The sequence below is a fragment of the Trachypithecus francoisi genome, unplaced genomic scaffold (assembly GCF_009764315.1).
Source record: "Trachypithecus francoisi isolate TF-2019V2 unplaced genomic scaffold, Tfra_2.0 Lachesis_group3, whole genome shotgun sequence".
Lineage (NCBI taxonomy): Eukaryota > Metazoa > Chordata > Mammalia > Primates > Cercopithecidae > Trachypithecus > Trachypithecus francoisi.
This window is the reverse complement of record NW_022681468.1, coordinates 141,100,195-141,127,060: the sequence shown is the minus strand read 5'-3', so window position 1 is coordinate 141,127,060 and position 26,866 is coordinate 141,100,195. Positions and strand designations below refer to the sequence as shown.

General features: G+C 39.6%; 1 protein-coding gene across 2 annotated transcripts in view; it reads right to left on the bottom strand.

Moving 5' to 3' along the window:
* Positions 1 to 10,294: 10,294 nt before the first annotated feature.
* Positions 10,295 to 26,866, bottom strand: part of SECISBP2L (SECIS binding protein 2 like) — a 58,352-nt gene continuing 41,780 nt past the window's right edge. Inside the window, exons 15-18 of one of the 2 annotated variants that reach the window (XM_033190184.1) lie at positions 22,492 to 22,712; positions 21,467 to 21,621; positions 18,012 to 18,231; positions 10,295 to 14,579 (exon numbers count right to left, since the gene is read on the bottom strand). In XM_033190184.1, the coding sequence (XP_033046075.1) occupies positions 13,897 to 14,579; positions 18,012 to 18,231; positions 21,467 to 21,621; positions 22,492 to 22,712 (1,279 nt within the window). In that variant the 3' untranslated portion in view covers positions 10,295 to 13,896. The remainder of the gene's footprint in view (positions 14,580 to 18,011; positions 18,232 to 21,466; positions 21,622 to 22,491; positions 22,713 to 26,866) is intronic. The other variant, XM_033190185.1, reaches the window with a different exon arrangement.

The window sequence follows — 26,866 nt, the reverse complement described above, 5'->3', positions numbered from 1 at the left end:
GTAAGAAGCAACTGATGGGAAAAAACAAGAAGGAACTTCAGACGAAAGCGGAGGAGATAGTATTTAAAGTGTTTCACAGAAGGGCAAGTAAACTTTCTAAAAGTTTAGGCTGTCAATTTAATTCTGAGCTGCCAAGCAAATATGTCAAACAGGGGAACGTGACTAGTTTCATAATTCATGCTGTTCACTGATGAAACCAAACCTGTTTCTCAGGGTCACAAGCTATTTCTTTGGAAATCTCTCTTGAAAGTTTTTGTGAAAATAAACACTGCAAGAGAGATTAATTTAAGCAGTTAATTGAGGAGAACCCCAGAGAGAAAGTCTTGGGTAAAATACCTGTGCTCAATGCCTTTAGGTGAAGGTGGAGGGTGGAGATTTAGGACGTAGTACCTCTATTCGTCTGCTCAGACTACCATGACAAAGTGACACAGACTGGGTGGCTTTAACCACAGAAATTCATTTTCTCACTGTTCTGGAGGCTGGAGTCCAAGATCAAGGTGCCAGGGTTGGTTCCTGGTGAGGCCTCTCTTCCTGGCTTGCAGATGCGCCTTCTGGCTGTGTCCTCATATGACCTTTCTTCTGAGCATGCTTAGAGAGAGATAATTCTGGTGCCTCCCTCTCTTATAAGGACACTGGTCCTGTCATATTAGGGCCCCATCCTTATGACCTCATTTAATCTTAATTATCTCCTTGGGACTATTTCCAAATGCAGTTACATTGGAGGTGGGAGCTTAAACATATGAGTGGAGGCAGGGGACACAATTCAGTCCATAACAGGAGCCAAAGTGGGTATGGGGGAGTGTTAGTAGAACATAGGGAAGGAGAGAAGTCCACACCTGCCATGAGGACCTTATTTCCTCAGGACACAGCCTAGTTCTACCTGGTAAAGAATGTGGAGAGCTAAGAGGCTCTTTGTCACAGGGTGAAACTTGGGCAGAGTCTGACAAGGGGCCAACATGTGGCATCACTGCATGTCAATGTGAGGACCCTTCTGACCAAATCCCTGGTTCGGAAGCAAATGACCTCTGTGACCTCAGGCCAGTCACTTAAATGCTCACGGCCTCAGTTTCCTTATCTGTAAAATGGGACTGATAATACCTGCCTAGTTTACCTCAGAAGGTAGAAAATTGAGCTACAGTGAGGAGTAGCAGTAGTGAGAAGTAATTCCCAATCTCTCCTGGCCCACCCACCCCAATTGTACATAAATATTGTATATAAATATTACATACAACAAATAAAATGAAATGGTGGATGTCAAAAGTGCTGGGTAGACTAGAAGCTGCCATGTAAATTAGATGTAAAGAATATCTTCAACAATGCCACCCATGACAGCAGTAGAAGCTACACGCTCAGCATCTTGTCAGTTCCACACCCTCCTTGGCTGTGGGTGTGAGAGGCGTTGCCTGGCCAAGGTCAGCGCTCCTCACAGCTGTGGCAATGGGAGGCCCCCAAGGGGACTGCCCTGTGATCTCTGGGTTGAAAAGAGACTTTCTTCCCCTTCAGGCAATAATAGGCCCAAAGACTTCTACCTCTGCTCATTGTCTCTTCCTCTCTACCCTCCAATCTCCCTTATCAACAGAGACGTTGGGAAGGCAAGAGCAGATGGAGATGGAACCTCACATCTTCTTGAACCAGATCAGATCCGAAGCCAGGCACATCCCCTTCTGTCTATCATGGCTGTGAGTGAATGATCAGATGTGTAGTGAGACTTTGAGGTCTGTCCAGCCACGGGGATAGAAGCTCCTCGAGGACCGGAGTTGCCGTCTCTGCTCTGGCACGGGGTGTAGCATAGAGGCTCGAGCACAACAGGGCTCAGCACCCATCTGAAGATATGTGAGCAAGTGAGTGAATGTCACCTACGAAGTGCCCCAGGTCCTTGACGTCTTGGTTTTAGTGGCTCTTCTCTGGGGAGCCAGGTGATAAAAGGAGAATGAGAAGGGAATTGCCATTTCTGCCTATGCCTTGGAAGAAGTTCTCTGAGCCTTGATTTTCTCTTCTGTGAAAAGGGGGTAACACAGTTCGCAGAGGGAGTTTGAGCATTCAGCGAGAGGATGCGTGTGACACATCAACTACAGGGCCTGGTACGTGGCCGTTCTCATGTCATTGCAAGGCTTGCCCTCTCCATGTGCCACCTTGGTGCCTTGTACATGTTTCTACAGTGGCACTTCTTCTATACAATTCTGAAAATCACCCTTTATTGAATGTCTATCACGTGCCGGGCACTGTTTTAAGTGCTGTGCATTCTTTCACTTGATCCTCACAACTCTGTATTATTATTCCTATTTTACAGACAAGGAAGCTGATGCTCACAGCCAGTTGAATAACTCATTCAAGATGAGACTGGACCCCAAGAATGTCTTACCTGCAGGTAAGAGTCTATGTATGCTCTTACCCTCTTTGTGAACGACTTCCCAACTGTTCTGCCATAATATATATATAATATAAAATATTTAGTATAATATAAATATAAAAATAAATAAAGTAAACTTGTTTGTTTAGATCTCCTTCTCCAATCTTCAGTTGTAAGCATTTTAAGAGCCGACACCTCTTTTCTCCAGTACCCAGGAGAGTATCTGGCACATCGTAGGCATATAGTTAAGTAGCTACCATTTATTGGACACGCTATGTGCTAAACGTGTCACAGACATTGTCTCACTTATGTATTAGCGATCGTTATGTCCATTTGTCAGATGAGAAAACTAAAGCCCAGAGAGGTTTTGTCACATGTACATGATCAGTGCTAAGTCTATCCTAGATCTGCCTGACTGCAGAGTGCCTGTGCACTTAACTGTAAGATCCACTGCCCACCTTCCACACAAATAAGCATTATTGATCCCTTTGGAATGTAGCTCCACATGGGCTGAAGTGGAAAATACATATGTTTAAGAGAATAAAAGCTGTCTCTCATTTGTGTTTATACACATGCACATATACACACATACAGATGTATTTCCATACACATATCTCTTGTTGGGATGTGCATAGATGGGCTCTGGAAGGCTGCATCTCTAGGGAGCTGCCTTTGGGGAACGAAGTGGAGAAGAGGAAAGGGACTTGCTTTTCATTGTGCATCTTTTGGTATCTTTGGAATTATGAACCATGTGTAGATATTGTCTATTCAAGAACAATAAAAAATTTTCAAAAGACCGCTCTGTGTTTGTTGGGAAAGATACTGGATCCAAGAGACTCGGGTTCTGATCTTGCCTCTGCCACTGGATACATTTGAAGAATAATCAGATTTATTTTCAGTTTCTTTATCCATAAAATGGGTATAAGGATCACTTCCCTTACCTCCCTCACAGGGCCACCTAAGATCATTTACACAAAAGCATTTTTCAAGGTGTGAACAGCCTTGCACATGGAATACATTATTATACCATAGTTGGATCATTATGGCCAACTCCTTGATCCACCCACTCTGGCAGCCTGAGGACCTCGTAAAGAGCAGCATGGCTTTGAGCAAGATATTGGGTGTTTCCATGTTAGAAAAGAGGTTTGGAGGCTTTTCAGACATCTGCAGACAGAGGGCCGTGGAGAACCAGTGTTACATCTTTTGACAAAGTGTTTGTATTTCCTCTTCCATCACCATCATACACCTACAAAGAGCAGTCTCTCTCTTCTTGAGATTTAAGAACATTCTGGTCAGAAGATGGCCAGAGTGGGGGCAGCTCCTTTCCAACAAGTGGAGATAAACATGGTGAGGATGGGAGACATGTGCCGGTGGTTGGTGGTGCTGCCAATTGCTGATTTCTGCTTGGGAAAAGGAAGATTCTAGGTGCAGAGAAACCGCAGCACCTGTGGTATCATGGGGTGGCAAAGCTTGGCAATATCTGCCTCAAGAGTTCTATGACCTCAACTCAGCAAACACAGCTATATTAGCCAGAAACAAAGCTTCTCTTAGAGAATGTGTTTTGCAAAAGTAGAACTGGGTGTTGGAAGGAGCCCGAGGGGAATTCTAGTTTCTGAGTCTCAGGATGGAGGGACAAGAACACAGTCTGGGGATTGGTGGATCTGGAATCCCAGCCCTAATATGCCTCCACAAAGCTAAGTGGCCTCGGCCAGATTCTTTCACTTCCCTGGGCCTCAGTTTCCCCATCTGTAAATGAGGGGCTTGGACCGAATCATCTTTACGATTTCCTCCATATTAAAGATCCTCTAACCTGGGAACTCTGTGTTGGGGAAACCTGCCACCTGCCCTGTGTCTCTTTTTGACAGACTTGGGGAGTGTGCTGTGTTTTCTTATCCCTGTCATTGTATCCAGAGGCGAGCAGGGGAAAGTGCTCCTGACCTGCCTTTGTACCGGGAAACCTTGGTCCTTGATTCTCACACTGCCCTACTAGAGTTTGGGTAACAGAAAGACCGTGTGTGTATATGTGTGTGTGTGTGGTGTGTGTGTGTGTGTGTGTATTTATATGTGTGAGTAGGAGGGGCCAGGTAATTGGAAATGTGTACTTATTTTCCTGAATTATACACTTTTCTCCTAGAAACAAGGGGAATTCAACAACAGTGTCAATGTATGAAGCTGAAACGCATTTGTAGCAGCATAGTTTCCTATAACTGTGGGTTTTCCCTATCGTTTCAGCTCCAACATGAGTTATGATTAAGGGTTTCTAGGACTTAGCTTGGGAATATAATGAGCACTTTAATATGGCTACTCTGGAATAACGTTCTATGTTTCAAGCAATTTAGGAACTCTCACTACACAGCCATGTGTGAGATGGGGCAGCCTGTGTGTCTGTCAACTCTGCCAGGGCACCTAACTCAACCCTGGCCCACAATCAGCATCAACCAACACTGATTTGATTAAAATATAATAGAGGGTCCTCAGTTTGTGGCTTAGTAAGTCTCCGTATGTCTTGAACAGTAGAGGGACCTTAAGAAGGGAGCTTCTTCTTTGTAGACAGGGGCTTTGTGTTCCATTCTCTCCAGAATTACGGGAGCTGCTCAGGCATTTCCAAGCCCCTGTCCAGTGATTCTCCTGAGGAACTTGGTTCCAGGGCAGCCATTCCCTGAGAGGTGGCTGGAGTATCCTGCAGAGGCGTTCTTGTGTCTGCTTCAGGGATGCTACTCAGCAGGGCAGGCAGCTGGACTCCATGTCACAGTGTCTTAGAAAACTCAGTCCCTGCCACCTTTGCTTGATTCAGTTGTGTAATGGGGCCAGACCAGTGAATTCCTTTGGCCTCCTGTTCACACTTGAGCTGTGCTTTTCTTGGAGTGTTCACTGAGCAGCCCTTGCCAGAGGTGCCTCCTTGCCCTTTTGCTCCTCACACGCCTGCCCACATGATGGGAGGAAACAAGTGGGAGACATGGGAGGAGGTACTGGCACGTCATCAGAAGCTCCAGGCCAAACTCTCTTCATTCTCTTCCCCAGGCGGTTGAAAAAAACTTTTTAAAAATAAGGCCTATTGTATCAGGAAGACCTGGATGTCTCTGGCTAAGCCAACTCTGGAACATTAGAGAATGTATAAACACGTGCCAGAAACATGTGCCAGAAACAGCATTTGATGACTCACCATATGAACACATGCCCACCTGCTTGGGGCCCTGAACCTAGATGGGACTAATGCAGTCTACCAGGGTTGAGTTAGTGCAGGGCCTTTCAACCTCTGCACTGTTGACATTTCAGGCCAGATAGTTCTGTCTTGTGGGGTGGGGTCGCTCTCTTGTGTACTGTAAGGTGCTTAGCAGTATCTCTGGTCTTGACCTGTTAGATGACAGTAGCCCCTTCTTCAGTTGTGACAATCAAAACTATTTCCAGACATTGCCAAATGTCCCCTGCGGCGAAATCGCCCATGGTTGAATTACAGCAGTCCAGCATTCCTTACGTGTCTCATCCTCCTGGACCTTCAGAGTTCATGCAACATAGATTTTGTTGCACATTACATGAAAAACTAGGATGTTCATAGTTCTTGCACAGAAAAAGTGCTCTGTGACTAAATTTGGAGAACTCTGTGTGCCATGGTCCAACATGTTGAGGAAATGCAGCCTGATATATAATAAATCTTTCCTTCATGGAGAGTCAAAATACATGAGGATATTGGAGGCTGTAGAATGTCTGACAGTAAGGAAACCTGTTCAACACTGCCTAACCCAGATTTTGCTTTTTCTTGGCCAAAAATGACTTCAGAGATTCCTCTCTTTAAAGCCAGGCACCCCAAACCATTTGAGCCAAGCTCTCTCAGTCCCAAGTCCAAAATTCCCAAAGAAAAAACCCATTGGCCCAGCATAGATCAACTGTTTCAGGATTTCCAGACTAATCAATGGTTTCAGGGTCATTTCATTGCCTGCTCCTGTTGCAATTAAGAGATTATATCGCTGGTGGGTGTGTAAGGCATGAAGTGTTGCTCCCTGAAGAATGGATGTACTAACCAGACAAAACAGCAGAGGCCTCGTTGACAGTACTTTAGTAGTGATTTCCTTTCAAAGTTCTTTTTTCTTTCTTTATGCTTTTTTTCTAAATGCCTGAGCAGCTTCATCATCTTGATTTGTGTTCGGATTTCTTGGAAGCTGGTGGCAACTAACCTAAAGTGCTGCAAAAGTTACAAGGACATGGAAACACTTTTTAAATTCTGGAATTAAAAGAGACAGTTTGTTTTGTCAGTATTTCCACAGACTGGGCCACTGCAGGGCCCACTGCAGCTGGCCAGGGTGAAGTTGGCTGTGGATACAGGTCCAGAGTGTTCACTATGTTGTATTCCAGATAGTTGCCCCTTTGCTACCATTTATAGGTTTGCTACCATGAATTGGCAGGTGAAAAATAGTGTTTGAAGAGGTGAAGCAGCCCTGAGCAGACCAGGAGCACCATGATCAGCTTACTCAATTTCTATTCCGAGCAAGGAATGTCATTACTTTAAATACTGTGTTCTGGTTGCTAAGGAAACCAAATAAGTGGGTTGCTAACACAATCTTAGAACTTTCTATGAAGATTAAAGCACTTTGCTCTAGCTAAAGAGCAGATGGGAGAGTCATAGATGGAACCCATATTTCTCACTACGTGGGGGAGGGTTAGGCCAGGGAAAAGATGAAGAGTTTTTCATTCGTGGGAAGAAGATAAAATTTGTAGCTCTTGGCTATTTAACAAATAGTCGTTATTTGCTAAATCAATCAAGATAGGGGTTTAAATCTGGCTTCCAGTTCCATTTCCACTACTAATTTTTTTGTTGTTTGTCAATGTATTGAAGTCAGTGCAAAGTCTGAGAAGTCAGTTATGGGATAGAAAATAGTTGCATTTTAGTTGGCCCATTCCTTTTGGTTATTCTTATAAAATATTTTAAGTACATAAAAAGCTCTACACAATTAAGGAAAAGTCGTGTTGATTAAAGCACAGCATGGGCTAAAAAAATGCAAAGTGGTCAGTCTTGCTTTGTTACTTTCATAGCCTCTCTACTTTATGCATACCTGCATACCGTGCACCTGTGCCACTCTGCTTTCTCTGGCCTCCAGTTCAAATTTTAGCAGGGGTTGGAGCGGTAAGAACTAAGGTGATCAGCTTAATTGTCATGACCCATTCTGGGGACAGGACCCTTCCAGGCCACCTTGAGGGTGCTGGCAGTCTTTGGCTATGGTGGCCTTAGGAAAGTGCCCAGCTCACATCCAACTCATGACCATCCTTGACCAAAAAATGGCTTCACCATTTATCTAAAGAGCCAAGTTATGATTCACCCAGTATATCCCCTGATAGAAGAGGAAATCAAGAACCAGAGATTCCAGGGGCTTGCCCAATATTAGAGAATAGAGAAACAAGAATTCAGGCCTTCCAAACCCCAGTACTGTCAAAGCATCCAGGCTTGCTTCTGGTGGTGCTCCTCCCATGCATCTGCATGTCTTCTACCACTGGGCAGAGCTTGGTATGTTTTTTAATGTGTAAAACCACAATAAATGTATCATCTCTAGAGATAAAAGAACTGGGGGTGGGAATCACATGAGTGTAAAATGTTGGACATCATCTCAGTTTTAGAGGTTGGCAAACCGTTTCTGTAAAGGGCCAGAGAATAAATATCTCAGGCTTTGCAGGCCATATGATCTCTCACCTCTGCATTGTAGCACTGAAGCAACCATGGACAATATGTAAATAATGTGTGGCTGTGTTCTAACAAAACTTTATTGACAAAAAGAGGCTGCTGGGCAGAGTTGGCCCACAGGCTATAAGGCAATAGTTTGCTGATCACCTTATCTAAAAGATTATATCATTTAATTGGTACACTTTATTAGGAAAAGAGAACATTAAGAAAACAGTTTTATCTTTCTTGGTCATCACGGTGTTTGAGTATTTGTAAAATAGGAACACAGTAATTTCTTACCTTTCTAATTACAGATGTCACAGGATTTGTTAGAAGTTCACCGTTTTCCTTACAATATTGGCTTTAAGGAGGGGGAAGCAAGGAAAAGGAACAATGAGAGGGATGATGACCTCTAATATTTCTGTGATTGAGAAGCCAATATTTTAAAAGTTTTCTCTCTTTTTATCCAGAGCTAACAAACATTAACTGCTTTAATTTCAATTCATTACTCCATTCTCAAGCTGAGGGTTTACAAGGGAATGAAATTCTCTAACTCAGTTAAACAGAGAGAAGACTGAGAAGTGAAGGGTGAAAACAATTACCTGGAGAAATCTGCACAAGGAAGTAGGAACCGCCTTACTCACATCACTCATCTCCTGGTAGATGAGGATGCAACTGACACTGCCTCCAATCAGAGGCCTACCACAGGAATGCTGTGGCTATCATCTGCTCCCTCTGGGTAATTCAAAGCCATGGCTAGATGAAGCACTCATTCCTTCCACAGAAACCTATTACGCCAGCCTCCAAAACCATAGCTCACCAGATCACAATTCCATTCTTTCGTTGCTTCCTCAGCAATTACATGAAGAACATCATGCTCAGCCAGAAGCTCCAAATTTCACGCAGCTCATTATCTTATTTGCTCTGATCCTCTGCTTTCAACTGAAACCTTAGATACAGGTACAGCCAGTTTATAGTCGCACAATTATCCAACCCATTTCTGCAAGAGTAAGCGTCACCTTGCTTGCTACATGGTTGCCAAATAATTACTCAAAGTGTCAAAATGGAAGGAGTGGGAAGGGAGAAATACAGAGGTTGAGACTGGGTCCAGAACTGAAACACCTCCCATTTCCCAAACCATATTTGGCTCTGCAACCACAAGGCTGCCACTGATGCCTAATACATAAGCCAAGTGTAATATTTCATGACAATAACATCAGAAGAACCCAAATTAAGCCAAAAGTACTGACTGAATTGCTAATCTAGAAATTTCACGTGACCTATTCACCATGTCTAAATGTTCTTTCTAAAATGAAATGACACGCATAGGCACGGTTCCCAGTTCTGAGCTTAGACTCAACTAAGCACCTTTAATGGCAAGGCCCATAGTTCAGGTTACTTCTCCTTCGCCTTTTCCTGCTTTAAAAAAAGTATTAATGTTACATGTAACTTTTGACTGTTTTCAGGTGTGACGCACACCCTCTTCTGGTCAGTCAGGAGAAAAACTGATCACTATCGGGAAAAAATTAGGGAGTGGTACATGTACTGGTTAAAAAGGAAGTATCTGATAACAACTGATGAGGCATCCTCCTTTTCTTTGTGATCACCAAAAAATTCATTTATGAAAATTAGTATCATTACTATTTTCTGGAAGATTAATGTACTCTCAGATTCCCTACATTTCACTGTGACACAGTGACAAGGTCTGGGGCTACTTAGGGAAAGAGCGATGAGGTAAGGCCCAATAACTGCAGTCCCCAAAACCATTTTCAGTCCTCCTGGCTCCACATTCCTGAAGACACATGAAGGTGAAGGAAGCATGTTTGCTTTGCACACCCTATGCACTTTGTGCCAAGACATAACAAAGTACAGTGACTGGGGCGTGGGCTTTCGCATGCGACTGGGTTAACATCTCCATGACTCTTCCATCATCTGAAAACTGAGAAACAGTAACCAGAATCTACTTCCCAGGATTGTTGTAAGGATTAAATGAGTTAATACTGGGAAAAGACAGTGCCCAGCACAGGGGAACTAATATAAAAAGGTGAAGGAATCTACAGAAGCCTTCTCCTAACACTAGGATGGTTTCTGGCTAAATGCCTGGGCCCATGCCACAGGTCACACCAACCACCCCAGATGGAGATTTTTATTCTTAACTCCTTCGTGCCGATTTTAAAGCCTTGTCTGGCAACCCCATGTGACCACCAATCAATACTTGAGCTGGACTCTTTCTTCTGTCTTCCACATGTGGGGAAAGTCATGAACTCTTTAAGTATCTCTTCTGAAAGGACAGATTTCATTTCAATAATTATTTTATTAGTACAGAAGAATCCCCACTAGTATTTACATAGTGCAAAAAAGCTGTTATTACCCCCCAAATGTGATATAACAATTATCCTTCATAGAGCAAAAGATGAAAATCCCTTCATGTTATAACTCACACTAATTTTGCTAGTTTTTTATTAGAGCATTACAGTTAAGACATTAAATTATAAACTTATGTGGTATATTTAGAAATTAAATTATAAAATAATACAAATACTTTCAAGGTGTGATGTGCCAACAAAGTTTAAATTTTTCTCATTAAGATTCAGATTTCAGATTAGGCAAACAGTTTGGTTGATTCTGTGATGTACGTAAAGGTTGGAAGGGATGAGGGAGGAGGAAGATGTCTGTAAATAAATTATTTCACAGAATTTTTTTAAATCAAAAAAAGATAAACATTTTTAAATGGGTTAATGTTCTAACCTGTTGGCCCAACATACAGAAAATACATGACAAGGGTGTTTTTTAAGCAAACAGCAGCTTTACAAACAGTAATACTTCTTTATACATATATTAAAGTAACAACGTGTTAAGACTGAACAGTTGTATGTTAAAGAGTTGAAAATGAATGTAGCATTCACTACTCATTTGCACATTTCAATTCCCACCCCTCCCTCCTCCCCCAGCTTATTTAGAAATCAGACAAGTACATATTTGGATATTAATTTCTCAGTATTTAAACTATGTGAATTCCTTTTGACTAATTCTTTTCGAAATACTGGAATCATATAAAATACCATCTCTGCAAAAACAACCTCCAGTCAAAGCCAGTAAAAACTTCCCAATGTATAACACACATTACTTTTCCATGTTTAGTCAAAAGAAATATATTACATCATTTACAAACATATTTAAACCAAAAATTAAGCTAATATGAACATTTGTCTTTTGAGAAGTAATCTTCACAGCAAACAAACCTACTGAAGCAGAAATCTAACTTTGGAAGTGTAATTCATATTTTAGTTAATATACTTATATACGGAAATAGAAATCTATTATTAATTATTGCCAGTAAAACCACCTCTACACATTAAGAAAAAGAATCACTATGTTTTTTATTTCTTGTGATGATGAACCCTTACTCTTTCCACTGGATCTCTTTATAGGTCTTCAAAGAGCCAAGCACGCCCACTTCAAAAAATACATAAAAACTTTCCTGATTTTCACAACTCCTCCAAAGTCTGTAATTCAATATTCCAAAATTTAAAGGAAACAAGTTACAAAGACATTATTAATATTTATTTAAGCATGCTCTCAAAATGGTAACATTTCCTTTAATAACTCTTGGGTTGTCCTCTAGAGGTGACCTGTCTCATGAAAAGGCTATGGTCCCTTGGATTTGCTGGCAGAAGAGGTACTGCATATGTGAGAGCATTTACCGAACATATAAATAAACACTTCTGAAGTCTATAGCAAAATTAAAAGTTACCAGTGTTCTGAAGATTTCCTCAACTTCTCTTTTGATACAAATGTCAAAAATCTAAAATGACAATTCATGTTCAGAAGAGATATAAAATATAAGAAACCTGTGAAAAGCCATCATCTCAAGGTCAAGAGTTATCTGAATCACTGACATCGAGCAAAGGAAATTTACACCATAAAAAGTATGAAAGTTTTGAAATTCACTTTTAAGACTGTCAGTAGTTCAAAACCTCTATCATTTCTTTAAATCAATGAAGACTTCCAAATGTGTAGAGACAGTAAGATCTGCCACGTATAAATCCATGAGTACTATTTCAGAGGCTTCATTCCTTACCTGCTGTGTTCCTTTAAGTATTGGCTATTTAGTGCCTAGGAAGTCTATACTGGAGAACAGTTTAGACAGGACAGTATAATGTCCCCTTTTAGCACAATAATAAAGTTGATTGACTAACAGTTTCTACACAGCAATGCTCCTAAACTTTCACAATTCACAAATACTAAATCACCAACCAAGAATCCAATCTCTCCAGTAATTAAATGCCAGCATTATAAAACATCAAAACTAGCACAGTAGTCCCAATGAGTTCAGTAAAGAATCTGCCCAATTCTTCTCTCCTGCCTCTGCGAGGCAAAGCCCTGCCCCAGATAATCAGGGCAGGGAAAATACCCCTTCCTTCTCAGTTTTGTGCCTGCTTATGGAAGCTTGTAAGTGGAAAACTGGCATACACACACACACGTGTGTGTGGGGGGGGGCAGTGGGGGGACAGTTGGGAGTGGTGGGGAGTTGGATGGAAGACAAAAAAAAATACAGTTTGTCATTCTTCCACCATTACATAAACTTGTAAAGTCACTCAAGTCCAGGTGGTGACTGACTAGCAAATAAAACATTTAGCTCATTTATTGTCTCCTAAGCAGGTATACAAACTCCTAGAGAAGGGCAGAGATAAATAGTAGTGAATAGAGAATTAATACCTACATATCTGTATACTCTAAATCATCTAATAATTTCAGCACAATTAGAACAACTTTCTCTTATCTTCTAAAACTTCCTCATCTAAGCCTTGATTATCAGGATACATGTCACAAGTTGTGCAAAGTTCCTTTCCCTGACCTCCTGACAGTAACTACGGTCATTGCTATGTGGAAGGTGCTCAAGGCTAGGTGCAAAATAGGTAACTTTTTAAAAGGTGAAACGGTTTTGCACTCAGGACAAGTTTGGATACTCAATCAAATCCATATCTCAAATCAAGAGTCCTGAACCAGAAGCATGCAAGAGAACACACCAGTATAAGACTTTGTTTCTGAAGAGTTTACATGTAAGTGCAGCAGTCATACAATCGGTTACAGTTATTCACCTGTCAAAATGTGCCTAACTTTTTGTAAATAAGTCTATGTACAAGAGCATTCCTGAGGTAAGTAAGAAGCAAATATGAGAGAACCTGGAGGTCCTATCATGGGTGACTGTTCACTATTATAGACAGCATCTATCACTTTCCACAAATGAGGCTAGCTAGCTATAATCTAAGATGGTGGCTCCACTGCTAGCCGAAGTTTTGAAGACTCTGTTTTAGCCCATCCCAACATTAATTAATTACAATAATCAGTGACTTCTGACTAAACATTTGTGGACCACATAAACGTTGCATCGATTTTTTAACATACAACACTGGTGGACTTAGTTACCCTCAGCCTTTCATTTAGTTTTCTGACTCCACCCCCAGTTCTTTTTTAAAGAAGCCCAAACAACTTTTTGGTCAAATCAGAGTACAAGAGGTGGAGTCCTGAAGCAAACACTGATAACTGCTTCTATCCTGAGAACCTTGTTCTTTAATTTTCAAAATAACTTTAAGTAAGCATTTGAAATTTATTTTCTTTAAGATCTGGTCTTCTTTTTATCATTATTTTTGATTACAAAATAAGCTGAAACAGATCTGAATTTTCCACACAGTTCTTAGAAAGAAAGACACTTGGATGCTAATCAAAAGCTAAGCTACAGATCATAACAAAACAAGTAAAAGCTACAAAAATATTGGTTGGGAATTAAATACGTATATTAAATACTGGACAGTGCAAAATGTTGAGATGAAGCATAAATGGTAATGGCTGCAACCCTTCCACAGCTGGAGATAGAGAGCCAACATTTCCTGAGTTATGTAGTTTGGGTTGTGTAATTAGAATCAGAGTGCTCTTTGTTGAGCGAGCTGCAGTTGCTGGACTTCTGCTGCCCAGGACTGGCCTGCTGGTCAGCAGTCCATGCCTCACTATCCATCCCTGGCTCCAGCACCTCGGGCGTCTCTGCTTCCTCTTCTCCACTTTGCTCTACATTGTCTTCCTCAGAACCATTAAGGGTTTTTCCAAGCTGAAGGGTTTCCATAGTTCTCTGGGTCTCTGAGACCCAAGACTCAATTCGACTATTGAGCTGCACTTCTACAGATATGGGTTCATGAGTATAATCTTCCTCCTCCTCCTCATCTTCATCATCTTCTTCTTCAAGCATGCCAGGTACAAGAGTGCTGGTGGTGCTGGTGATGGAGGAATTCAAAAGGTCTCGGCAACTGCCATCCAAAGAGCCAGTCTCTGTACTCTGCTGTGAGGCCCATTCCAGGTCATCTGGCTTCACTTCCTCTTTATCACTTGCTGTGGATTTCCCAGCACTTGTAGCTGAGGTAGTACTGCCTGTAGCCACTAATGATGGCTGCTTACCAATAGGGGGTGTGTCAAATGGGAGTTTACTGGGTTTTTCAGAAGTGCTGTGCTTACAGGATATCTCTTTCTCATTTTCTGATGTTTCCAGTCCATCTGAAGTTTCTACCATGTTTCTCCAATTTGTTTCTACAAATATCAAGCAGATTTTTTAAAAACGTTCTGGAATACTGTTTCAAAATCATGCAACTCTTTAAAAACCCCCAAATAAGAAAGAACAACAAAATATATAAATTTGTTGGCTTAGAAACTGGAAAAACTACAAATTTAGTTTGTTTAGTACTAGTTTGAGAGAGAGAGAGAGAAAGTGTGTGCTTGTGTGTGTTTGTGTGTGTATTTCAGATGGGGTCTTGCTGTCTTTTAGGCTGGAATGCAGCAGCATGATTTTGGCTCACTGCAGCCTTGACCTCCTGGGCTCAAGCTATCCTCCTATCTTGGGCTCCCCAAATGCTGGGATTACAGGTGAGCCACTGTGCCCAACCTAATTTAAATGTTATAAAGGGAAAATAATTCCCAAAAATGTACATTCAAGATAAAGAAACAGGGAGGTAAAAATAAGTATATTAATGCTTCAGAATGCAAGAGATCTTATACCAATAGGAGCTCACTGGCATTCATAAATAAAATCCATACATTCATGAAAATCAATGAACTGCCTAACTTTTCTGTGGCCTAGAGGTGTACTGGGCTCAAGGACCCACAACCCAAGAGATAGAAGAGCCAAGATGTCCAGCAACAATAGTTCTGATTTCATATGTTTGTACCATGCTCACTCAGCAAGTTATTTAAATTATCTTTTGGCCTGTAATGGGACATGTGTTTCCAATTATAAGCAAAGAATCCATCTATACGTTTCTAACATCTGTGAAAGGTTGTTTTATAACATATATATAGCTTGGCTTACAAAGTGATTTTGGAAGACAAAAAAAGTATATACTAGAGTGGTGACAAACTAAATTATTTCTCATGATAGGAAATCAGTTGAAGGCAAAAAACATACCAAGAATCAGTAAAGATCTCTCACCCTTCTATTTTTTCAATTTTTTTTAAAAATAAAAATTCTATCATATTGACATTACAGCTACTATTTGCAGTTTATAGGTATCAGTTGTAGCAAACCTATTCACATTAATATGTTCACTATGGTTACCACCTATGGACGATATATTGATACAGAACGTATTTTGGGCACTTCAAGTCAGGATACATTGTCTGGGAAAAAATTTCTTTCCTGAAGCTTCTTTAGCACAGAATGAGTCCTTTCCACTCTCATTTCTACCTCATGAAAAAACAAACACAGAAACAAACAAAAAACGGTTCCTCCTATATGCTCATTCTCAGCTAATGACATTATCATTTACACGATCTCAAAGCAGAAGAAACCTTATAGTAACCCTTGGTTCTACTTTTCTCTCCTATTATATTATATCCCTTTAGTCCACTGAATTCACCACTATACCATGACACTGGTAGCTCAAAAACTACTAAATCTGTTTACTACTGCCTTAGCTCAGGCCTTCTTTTTCTTGCTGTTCATTTGTAGTATCTTCCTAACCGGTTTTGTGAATTGATTATATCACTGTCTAATTGGCTTTTTATCACCCTAGGATAGAATCCAAAATCCTTGGCGTGGCACAGCAAAGCCCTCCATGATCTGGCCCTTATCTATCACTCTGGTCCTATTTCCTTCTGACCCTGAACCATGGGCCACACGCTCCCTGCTCAGTATCATCTAAATTCTCACTGTTCCCTAAAGTTGTAGATGTGTTTTCCTCCTTTCCCCTTCAGACTCCTATTCATCTTAAACTACTCTTAAATGTTAGTTCCTTCATGAAGTTTTTCCTGACTCCTGAGACAGGCAATCGCTAACCTGAAGTCCCACAGCACTTTTTACATATACAGTCAAAAGCTCCCGTTTTGTGTTTGCTGTTTCACCTTCCTCATCCCTCCTCACTTCCACTCCAGCTCATCTCTGTGTCCCTATGACTGGCATATAGTAAGTGCTGGAAAAAAACAAAAAACAAAAAACCAAACAAACAAACAAAAAGTCTAGTAAGTGAAAATGTTCCCACATATATTTAATCATATATAAAAAAAAAACTCTGAAAGGCATAAAATGTTTTAAAATTTTAGATGCACATTAACATTTCCTTTCAACAGTTTTTTTTCTAAAGAGAAATCCAAGACCCCGAGATTAACTGATTACACCTAAAACCTTTAGGCAGAATATAGAAAAACCAAGGCTTCAATCTTTGAACACTCTGAATCTGGTGCTTTTTGAAAACATCACCTCCATCTCTGAGGCTTTCTTTTTATACTACCTGTGTTCATTTGTGCCCGTATGAATATTATTGGTTACTCTGTCATCTGTCCAAACCCACAGCTTTCTAGGTTTCTCTTATGGCTTGCCTTTGAGATGTGGCATTTCACTCTATAGAGAGGATCGCGCTCATTTACAATGTTAGCACTCTCCCTTTATCTTCTTAATTTTCAACCAGTATCACTCCTGCAAAAGAAACATGGCTGCCTCTAAACCAGTATCACCTGTCCCTGGCCAATAGTTTCCTAAGGGCCCACAACAACTTGTAAATTGCCTCTGCTCTGAAGCTTTATTGAAAGCTTTCCAAACATCTAACTACAATCACAGACAGGGAGGCCAGGAAGGGGACTGTGGGAAGAAAATGAGGACTCACTTTTTTTACATGTTAAATTTTAGGTGGCAACAAACTATTTGATAACCTCCCAGAGAAAAGAAAAAAAGAACGAACAAAGAGTCAAATGAAAGAAGGTGGCTATACTATTTAAATTTTAAGAAAAGAAGAAGAAAGAAAGTTACATAGGGAACACAAATCATAAACTAAACCAAGAAAGAGAATTAAAGAGCTCAAAGTATTATAGAATATAAGGCAAAGAAACTACTGAGATGTAGACTTCAATAAACAAATGTTAAACATTAAGTACTATTTTTTAGTCTGTATCTCTTTTTGATTACAATCTGACTTTACTTAAGGCAAATATCATGTGTAGGTTTTACAAGCTTAGAGTGAATAATATTCAGGTCTGTAGTTTACTTAGTAAATACAACATTAAAAATTTTTTTTAAATTTTTTTCTTTTTAAGCTTAGTGCAGTAGTGAGAAGCAGGGAAAGAGCAGAACAAGGAGATCAATCTGTAACTGACTGTGAACAAATTAGATAATTCACTACCTTCAGACCAGCCCTTAGGAAATATAAAATTTTAGTAACTGAGCATAAAGTATTGGAATAAAACTTCCTAGTGTTTACTTAGTGACAGGTCACAAGTATGGTGTGTTATGCTTTTTAAAGCCCCTGAGGCTTTTTTAAAAATTTGGAACTATGATTAAATTCCAGTGTCTCGTAAGAAGTCTCAGTCCCAAATATTCTCCTGATTTTTAATGAACATGTTTAATCCAATGTTTTAAACCAAATTTTGAGCAACATTTGACTAATCAAGAATAAAGATAGAAATAAAAGGCAGAATAGAAAGTCACTGAAATCATCTCATAGTTTAGGTCATTTAAAACAGTATTCAACAACTTACCATATTCCTTTTCATTTACTTCAGAGATGGGTTCAGAAATGACACTGCAGAAAGAAATGGCACTTGCTGCAGAGGGGTTCCGAGAATGTCCCATGTGGTGTGGCACCTTCTTCACATTCTTCAAGGCTTCCTCAGCCTGCTCCTGTTCCATTGCTGCAACCATATCTTTATATGCTTTCCTGGCTTCCTCAGTGAGTTCTACTAACTTATTAAACAGGCTCTGAAAAGAAAGAGTATTTTGATGAATCCATTTATTGTTACACTTTTTATTCCTATTATGGATAATAAATATCTCTACTGTTTGTTTCAGGGTCAGACATACTTTCAATGGGGATAAAATCCAAATGGTATGCAAACCACAGAACCTTATGAAATTACTCTATAACTTACATTTACTGTTCAATTCTCACAAGTCTGAGGAAATTTCTTGATTCCAACACTAGCCACTAAATGTGATATATTAAAAGTTCTTACAACATTCAGCCAGTGCACTCTTCCTTTAGTGTCTGCCACTACAGAGGGTACAAAGATGACTGAACATCAACTCTACTCTCAAGGAACCTTCTATGTGGCTGGAAAACGATGGTAAGAGACACCTATAATCCAAGGCATAATACCTTAAATGCCTTGAGAGGTGTAAAGTGTTACGGCTTTTAGATGAGACATCAACTCTAAACTGCTGGGCATCACTGAGGAAGTCATGAAGGGAAGATGACATCAGCATTGGCCTGGAAAACGGTACAATTTTGAGGGGTGAAATCAGGGCCTTCAAAGCCAAATATGCAAAATCATTAATAAAGCTACAGACATAAGAAAAGTATAAGGCTTGTTAGGGGAGCAGTAAAGAATCTTATCTGGGTTACAATATAAGGGAATGAGTGTATTCTGAGTGATGTTCAGGAATGTAGAAGAAGATGGCAGTCTCTATAGGAATTAAATTTTCCTGTATTGTTTATTTTTTGGAAGAACTAGACGACAAAAGTAAGTTGGTGATAATATGGATACCTAGGACCTTGAAGATGATGAAAAGATAACACAAGATAGAAAAGCATGACTACTGGGCCAAATGCAAATTAGAATATAGAGCCTGGAAGGAGAATATGGAGCTAAAAAAACCAGAAGTTCTTTCATTGCTGAAACAAAAATAGGAACAAAATAAATAATTTCCGTGAAGTGGTAGGTACACTGAGCATATTCCCATTTAATGAGATGGCAACATTCAGCTGGGCACAGTGGCTCACATCTGTAATCCCAGCACTTTGGGAGGCCGAGGTGGGTGGATCACCTGAAGACAGGAGTTCGAGACCAGCCCTGACCAACAAAGAGAAACCCTATCTCTACTAAAACTACAAAATTAGCCGGGCATAGTGGTGCATGCCTGTAATCCCAGCTACTTGGGAGGCTGAGGCAGGAGAATCACTTGAACCCAGGAGGCGGAGGTTGTGGTGAGCCAAGATCATGCCATTGCACTCCAGCCTGGGCCATAAGAGTGAAACTCTGCCTCAAAAAAAAATTAATAATAATACTAAGATGGCAAAATTCATATAGCATTAAAGTTGTACTTCAATAACTATGATACCTAATGATGTCCAAAGATTTAAGTTTCCACAGCCACCAGAAGGCCAATCTATATGACTTTTAGTTATGCCATGATTCTACAGCATCCCACTCCTGTTAAATGTCCAATTTAGTATCACAATGCAACATACAACATTAAGTAAATAATTTCAAAGAATTAAACATAACCTGGACATTTTTGAGAATCTGTTTAATTTTATAGTAAGTATAAACCTTGAGATGAAAGCACGGCAAAAGGTGCTACATTGCTGTAGAGTAATACGTCTCTGAAAATTCATCTCAAGAAGGAAAAATATAAGTAGCATCCTTTATCCAGCTGCACCTTAAATTGTTTAAAATAGCAGGTATAATATAGGATGCTGCTAATTGTATTAATTTCGAAGAGTGGTGGGTGTTACCTACTGGTAGTGTAAAAAAAATATTCAGGATTTATTATTTTTAAAAAGGAAGACAGATTCTTTTAAAAACAAAAAACAACAGCCCCTATGTGGTTACACGTAACAGGCTTGACAAATATTTGCAGTGTTTAATAAACCATGCATTGAAGTGAAAACAGTAAAAAAATATGCAAATAGATATGTGAGTTTAACATTGGTTTTACAACAGAAAAGAAAGAAATAAATTGTTAGGAATAAAAGAATATAAGGAAAGAGAAGAAAAACTGAAGAGAGATGCTAAGATCAAGGAATAAAAGCCTTGAATGTGAGGGTAAAGATTGGAAGCTTAATTCAAAGATTAGTTGTATCAGACGGTAAAAGTAACAGGTGCACTACCATTCACTGTGAATAGACGTACTTAATAACATACCAAGCTAGTCTGGAACTCCTGGGGTCAAGCGCTCCTCCCACCTCAGCCTCCCAAGTGACTGGGCTAACAGGCAAGAAATTCTCACATATAGTCTAGCATAGCGGTAGATATACATCTATCTCGCAATTTCATTCAACAAACATTTATTGCCTGCTTATACTCAAGTAATGTGAAAGGTGTCAGGAATACAAAGACGAAGGGGGCTGTCACCAAGGAATTCACAGTTAAAGGGAAAGAAACATACATAACCTACAGCAAGGCAGTGTGTTATGCTAAACGTGACAAAAGCATGGGCTATTGTGAGAGCACAAATATTATTTATATGCTCATAGAGCAGGTGGGTAGAGAATTTCATGGGTGGTGGGAAAGAAACAGAATGGACAGGGGAATGTAGGATATGCAAACATGGTGACTGGATAGACACACAAAAATAGTGTGGTTGGCAAAAATAGTCTGTCAATGATATCACAAAGTACTTTAGAATCACCTTCGTAAAAAAACAGTCTTAAACACTACAGTTGATGAGCATTATGCTAAATTAATAACCATTATATTATCAGCTCCTACAGATAAAGATCAATATTAGCAGATTGCCAGAGAGATGATGGTTGATAGTATCATGGCTACAACTATTGTGACAACTGGTTTAGAAATTTCATTTTCTAAAGGAAAATCCCTTCCAATTAAAGGATTCTTTTGTCTCCTGATTCCTAGTAGCACAAAATATACCCATCTAGAGACTGAAGAAATTACGTTACATAATATCAGATATCTTTAACCAGCAGTAAAATAAATTACCAAGTACTATGCAGTTGAGCCCGGAAGAAAAAAACCACTTTGGCAGAAATAGAAACTCAAACCTTTTCAAAATGCTTTAGGATTCATCTACATAAATCTTTTCCACCACTAAAAAAGGAAATGTAATACTCAAAAAATTTCCACTCATTCTTTGAGGGTTGTCAACTCACTCCTTCAAATGCTTAAACATAACACTGGCATATGTCAATTGAAAAATGTGCTATCTGGGGGATGTGCTGGAGAGCAAGAGTGTGTGTCTTCTAAATTCTTACCTCAGCACCAAAGTAGTTGAAGATTCCCACTACGCTAACAGGAACCAGCTTGTTCACACAGCGTCCTAGAGCTTTCCTTCCAAGGGCAAACACAAAAGGAATTTCTTGTTCCCGTGCCATGGCTATAACATTATAGAGAGCCTCATCTAGACCACCTGAGAAAATCAACACATACAGAGGCTTTTAGTTGTTGCCTACATGGAGCTAATTGCACACCCGACAGCTAAAGCATAAAACATTGCAGCAAAGAATTCTATGAACACTTGCAGCACTTAATGCTGTTACATACATTATCCTATTTGATTTTATACTACATATGGAAGTATATACGTATTTTCTTTCTCCCCTATTAAATTCTGAATTCCCTCAAATCCAGTGTTTTTCTTTCTCCATAGGGATTAGCATAGCAGCAATCAAACTGCAATTCAGCCAATATTATAAAGAAATTAATTAAAATTGTTAATGGCTGACTCACAAATCTTTCAGTTCAAGAAAAGATCTCTCACAATGCAATGAGACTGATTACACATTACTGGTCTCACTGATATTCCTCACCATGTATATGCCTACTACTACCTGCTTTGTCTACTATGGTCACCTAAAGTTGCCCATCAAAAAGGACAAATAAGGATGCATGATGTAGTTCAAAGTACTTGTGTGCTGGTTTGCATAAGTGCCTCTAAATGAAACTGCTGCTGAGAGACAAATCATAAAATTTTAAAAGCAGAATATATTTGCAGAAGAAACGCATTCTGGCTAGACCTCCATCTGATCACAACAGAAGGGATAGTTGGTGGGCCAAACTGAAATCTTCCACTGGTGTTCATACATGAGGATTTTATTTACAATCCAGTCTCAATTCTACTTAATTTCAGGTACTGAAAGACTGCATTTTCTTTTCTCATGCTCCAATATTCTGTTTTATACCCAAACTCTGATGAGAAAGACATATGGTTTCCACTTTATATTCACTGAATATCCTACAGCTATACTATCAAAACACTTCAAAAGCAAAAAGCGCATACCTTTTGACTGGATTTTTTCACAGTTTGGAGAAATTATAACACACTTGATCTTGTTTAACTTCATATGTTTGGTAACTTCTCTTAGACCCATAACGAGTCGTCTCCTTGCTTTTGCTCTTACAGGATCTTTTTGGTAGATGCGTTCCTGGAAACTGACAAGCTCTTGGAGAAGAAGAGTCACACATTCATCAATCTCTTTACAAAGAACCTGATTACAATACCTGTAAAGAAAACCAAAATGGGTAACTCCATCCTAATTTTTCCCCTATAGTTATAAAACTACATTAAGGAAATATCTCTAAGAGAAAATATATCCGGTAAGAAGTTTTCATGAAAAGACTTTCAAAGAAGTGTTTAAAACTTCTTAAATCCTTCAGTCAATTACAAAAACAGAAGGGTGATACAGATATTCCTTGTTTCTGCATTTCAAATAGGCAGATTTGATTCCAAAATTTTTTTAAGTATTCAATAAATGCTTGCTTTTATTATGACATTGGTTTTATTCATCACTTTATCCCCATCACCTAGAAAAAGGCACATACTAAGCACTCAAAAATATCTGATAAATCAACAAATATATTTGTTGTCTTCCACGTTGTGTTTTTTTTTTTTTTTTTTTTTTAATTATCCTTTAAGTTCTGGGATACACGTGCAGAATATGCAGGTTTGTTACATAGGTATACACGTGTCATGGTGGTTTGCTGCATCCATCAACCCGTCATCTACATTAGGTATTTCTGCTAATGCTATCCCTCTCCACCCCCCACCCTGACAGGCCCTGGTGTGTGATGTTCCCCTCCCCGTGTCCATGTGTTCTAATTGTTCAACTCCCACTTATGAGTGAAAACATGCGGTGTTTGGTTTTCTGTTCCTGTGTTAGTTTGCTGAGAATCATGGTTTCCAGCTTCATCCATGTCCCTGCAAAGAACATGAACTCATCCTTTTTTATGGCTGTATAGTATTCCACGGTGTGTATGTGCCACATTTTCTTTATCCAGTCTATCATTGATGGGCATTTGGGTTGGTTCCAAGTCTTTGCTATTGTGAACAGTGCTGCAATAAACATACGTGTGCATGTGTCTTTATAGTAGAATGATTTAGAATCCTTTGGGTATATACCCAGTAATGCGATTGCTGGGTCAAATGGTATTTCTGATTCTAGATCCTTGAGGAATCGACACACTGTCTTCCACAATGGCTGAACTAATTTACACTCACGCCAACAGTGTAAAAGCATTCCTATTTCTCTGCATCCTCTCTAGTGTCTGTTGTTTCCTGACTTTTTAATGATTGCCATTCTAACTGGCATGAGATGAGTCAAAACTCATCATGGTTTTGACTTGCATTTCTCTAATGACCAGTGATGATGAGTTTTTCATGTTTCTTGGTCGCATAAATGTCTTCTTTTGAGAAGTGTCTGTTCATATCCTTTGCCCACTTTTTGATGGGGTTGTTTTTTCTTGTAAATTTGTTTAAGTTCTTTGTAGATTCTAATATTAGCCCTTTGTCAAATGGATAGATTGCAAAAATTTTCTCCCATTCTGTAGGTTGCCTGTTCACTCTGATGATAGTTTCTTTTGCTGTGCAGAAGCTCTTCAGTTTAACTAGATCTCATTTGTCAATTTTGGCTTTTGTTGCCATTATTTTTGGTGTTTTAGTCATGCCGTCTTTGCCCATGCCTATGTCCTGAATGTTATTGCCTAGGTTTCCTTCCAGAGTTTTTACGGTTTTAGGTTTTATGTTTAAGCCATTAATCCACTTAATTTTTGTATAAGGTGTAAGAAAGGGGCCCCGTTTCAGTTTTCTGCATATGGCTAGCCAGTTTTCCCAACACCATTTATTAAATAGGGAATCCTTTCCCCATTGCTTGTTTTTGTCAGGTTTGTCAAAGATCAGATGGTGATAGATGTGTGGAGTTATTTCTGAGGCCTCTGTTCTGTTCCATTTGTCTATGTATCTGTTTTGGTACCAGTACCATGCTGTTTTGGTTACTGCAGCCTTGTAGTAAAGTTTGAAGTCAGGTGGCGTGATGTCTCCAGCTTTGTTCTTTTTGCTTAGGATTGTCTTGGCTATATGGGCTCTTTTTTGGTTCCATATGAAGTTTAAAGTAGTTTTTTCTAATTCTGTGAAGAAAGTCTATGGTAGCTTGATGGGGGTAGCACTGAATCTATAAATTACTTTAGGCAGTATGGCCATTTTCACAATACTAATTCTTCCTATCCGTGAGTATGGAAGGTTTTTCCATTTGTTTGTGTCCTCTCTTATTTCCTTGAGCAGTGGTTTGTAGTTCTTCTTGAAGAGGTCCTTCACATCCCTTGTAATTTGTATTCCTAGGTATTTTATTCTCTTTGTAGCAATTGTGAATGGGAGTTCAGTCACGATTTGGCTCTCCATGTGTCTATTATTGGTGTGTATGAATGATTGTGATTTTTGCACATTGATTTTGTACCCTGAGACTTTGCTGAAGTCGCTTATCAGCTTAAGGAGATTTGGGGCTAAGACGATGGGGTTTTCTAAATATACAATCATGTCATCTGCAAACAGAGACAATTTGACTTCCTCTCTTCCTATCTGAATACGCTTTATTTCTTTCTCTTGCCTGATTGCCCTGGTCAGAACTTCCAACACTATGTTGAATAGGAGTGATGAGAGAGAGGGCATCCTTGTCTTGTGTTGGTTTTCAAAGGTAATGCTTCCAGCTTTAGCCCATTCAGTATGATATTGGCTGTGGGTTTGTCACAAATAGCTCTTATTATTTTGAGATACATTCCATCAATATCTAGTTTTTTGAGAGTTTTTAGCATGAAGGGCTGTTGAATTTTATCAAGGGCCTTTTCTGCATCTATTGAGATAATCATGCAAGTTTTATCATTGGATCTGTTTATGTGATGGATTATGTTTATTGATTTGCATATGGTGGACCAGCCTTGCATGGAAGGGATGAAGCCGACTTGATCGTGGTGGATAAGCTTTTTGATGTGCTGCTGGATTTGTTTTGCCAGTATTTTATTGAGGATTTTCGCATCGATGTTCATCAGGGATATTGGCCTGAAATTTTCTTTTTTTGTTGTGTCTCTGCCAGGTCTTGGTATCAGGATGATGCAGACCTCATAAAATGAGTTAGGGAGGAGTCCCTCTTTTTCTATTGTTTGGAATAGTTTCAGAAGGAATAGTACCAGCTCCTCTTTGTAACTCTGGTAGAATTCAGCTGTGAATCTATCCAGTTCTGGGTTTTAGGTTGGTAGGCTATTAATTACTGCCTCAACTTCAGAACTTGTTATTGCTCTATTCAGGGATTCGACTTCTTCCTGGTTTAGTCTTCGGAGGGTGTATGTGTCCAGGAATTTATCCATTTCTTCTAGATTTTCTAGTTTATTTGCATAGAGGTGTGTATAGTACTCTCTGATGGTAGTTTGTATTTCTACGGGATCAGTGGTGATATCCCCTTTATCATTTTTGATTGTGTCTATTTGATTCTTCTCTCTCTTCTATTAGTCTGGCTAGCGGTCTCTTTTGTTAATCTTTTCAAAAAACCAGCTCCTAGATTCATTGATTGTTTGAAGGGTTTTTTTGTGTCTCTGTCTCCTTCAGTTCTGCTCTGATCTCAGTTATTTCTTGTCTTCTGCTACGTTTTCAATTTGTTTGCTCTTGCAAACAATCAAGTTCTTTTAATTGTGATGTTAGGGTGTTGATTTTAGATCTTTCCCACTTTCTCCTGTGGGGATTTAGTGCTATAAATTTCCCTCTAAACACTGCTTTAGCTGTGTCCCAGAGATTCTAGTATATTGTGTCTTTGTTGTCATTGGTTTCAAAGAACTTATTTATCTCTGCCTTAATTTCGTTATTTACCCAGCAGTCATTCGGGAACAGGTTGTTCAGTTTCCATGTAGTTGTGCAGTTTTGAGTGAGTTTCTTAATCCTGAGTTCTAATTTGACTGCACTTGTTTTGAGAGACTGTTTTTTATGATTTCCATTCTTTTGCATTTGCTGAGGAGGGTTTTACATTCCAATTATGTGGTCAATTTTAGAATAAGTGCGATGTAGTGCTGAGAAGAATGTATATTCTGTGATTTGGGGTGGAGAGTTACGTAGATGTCTAATAGGTCCGCTTGGTCCAGAGCTGAGTTCAAGTCTTAAATATCCTTATTAATTTTCTGTCTTGTTGATCTGTCTAATATTGACAGTGGGGTATTAAAGTCTCCCACTACTGGCTGGGTGCAGTGGCTCACTCCTGTAATCCCAGCACTTTGGGAGACCAAGGTGGGTGGATCACCTGAGGTCAGAACATTAAGACCAGCCTGGCCAACATGGCGAAACCCTGTCTCTACTAAAAATACAAAAATTAGCCAGGCATGGTGGCACGGGCCTGTAGTCC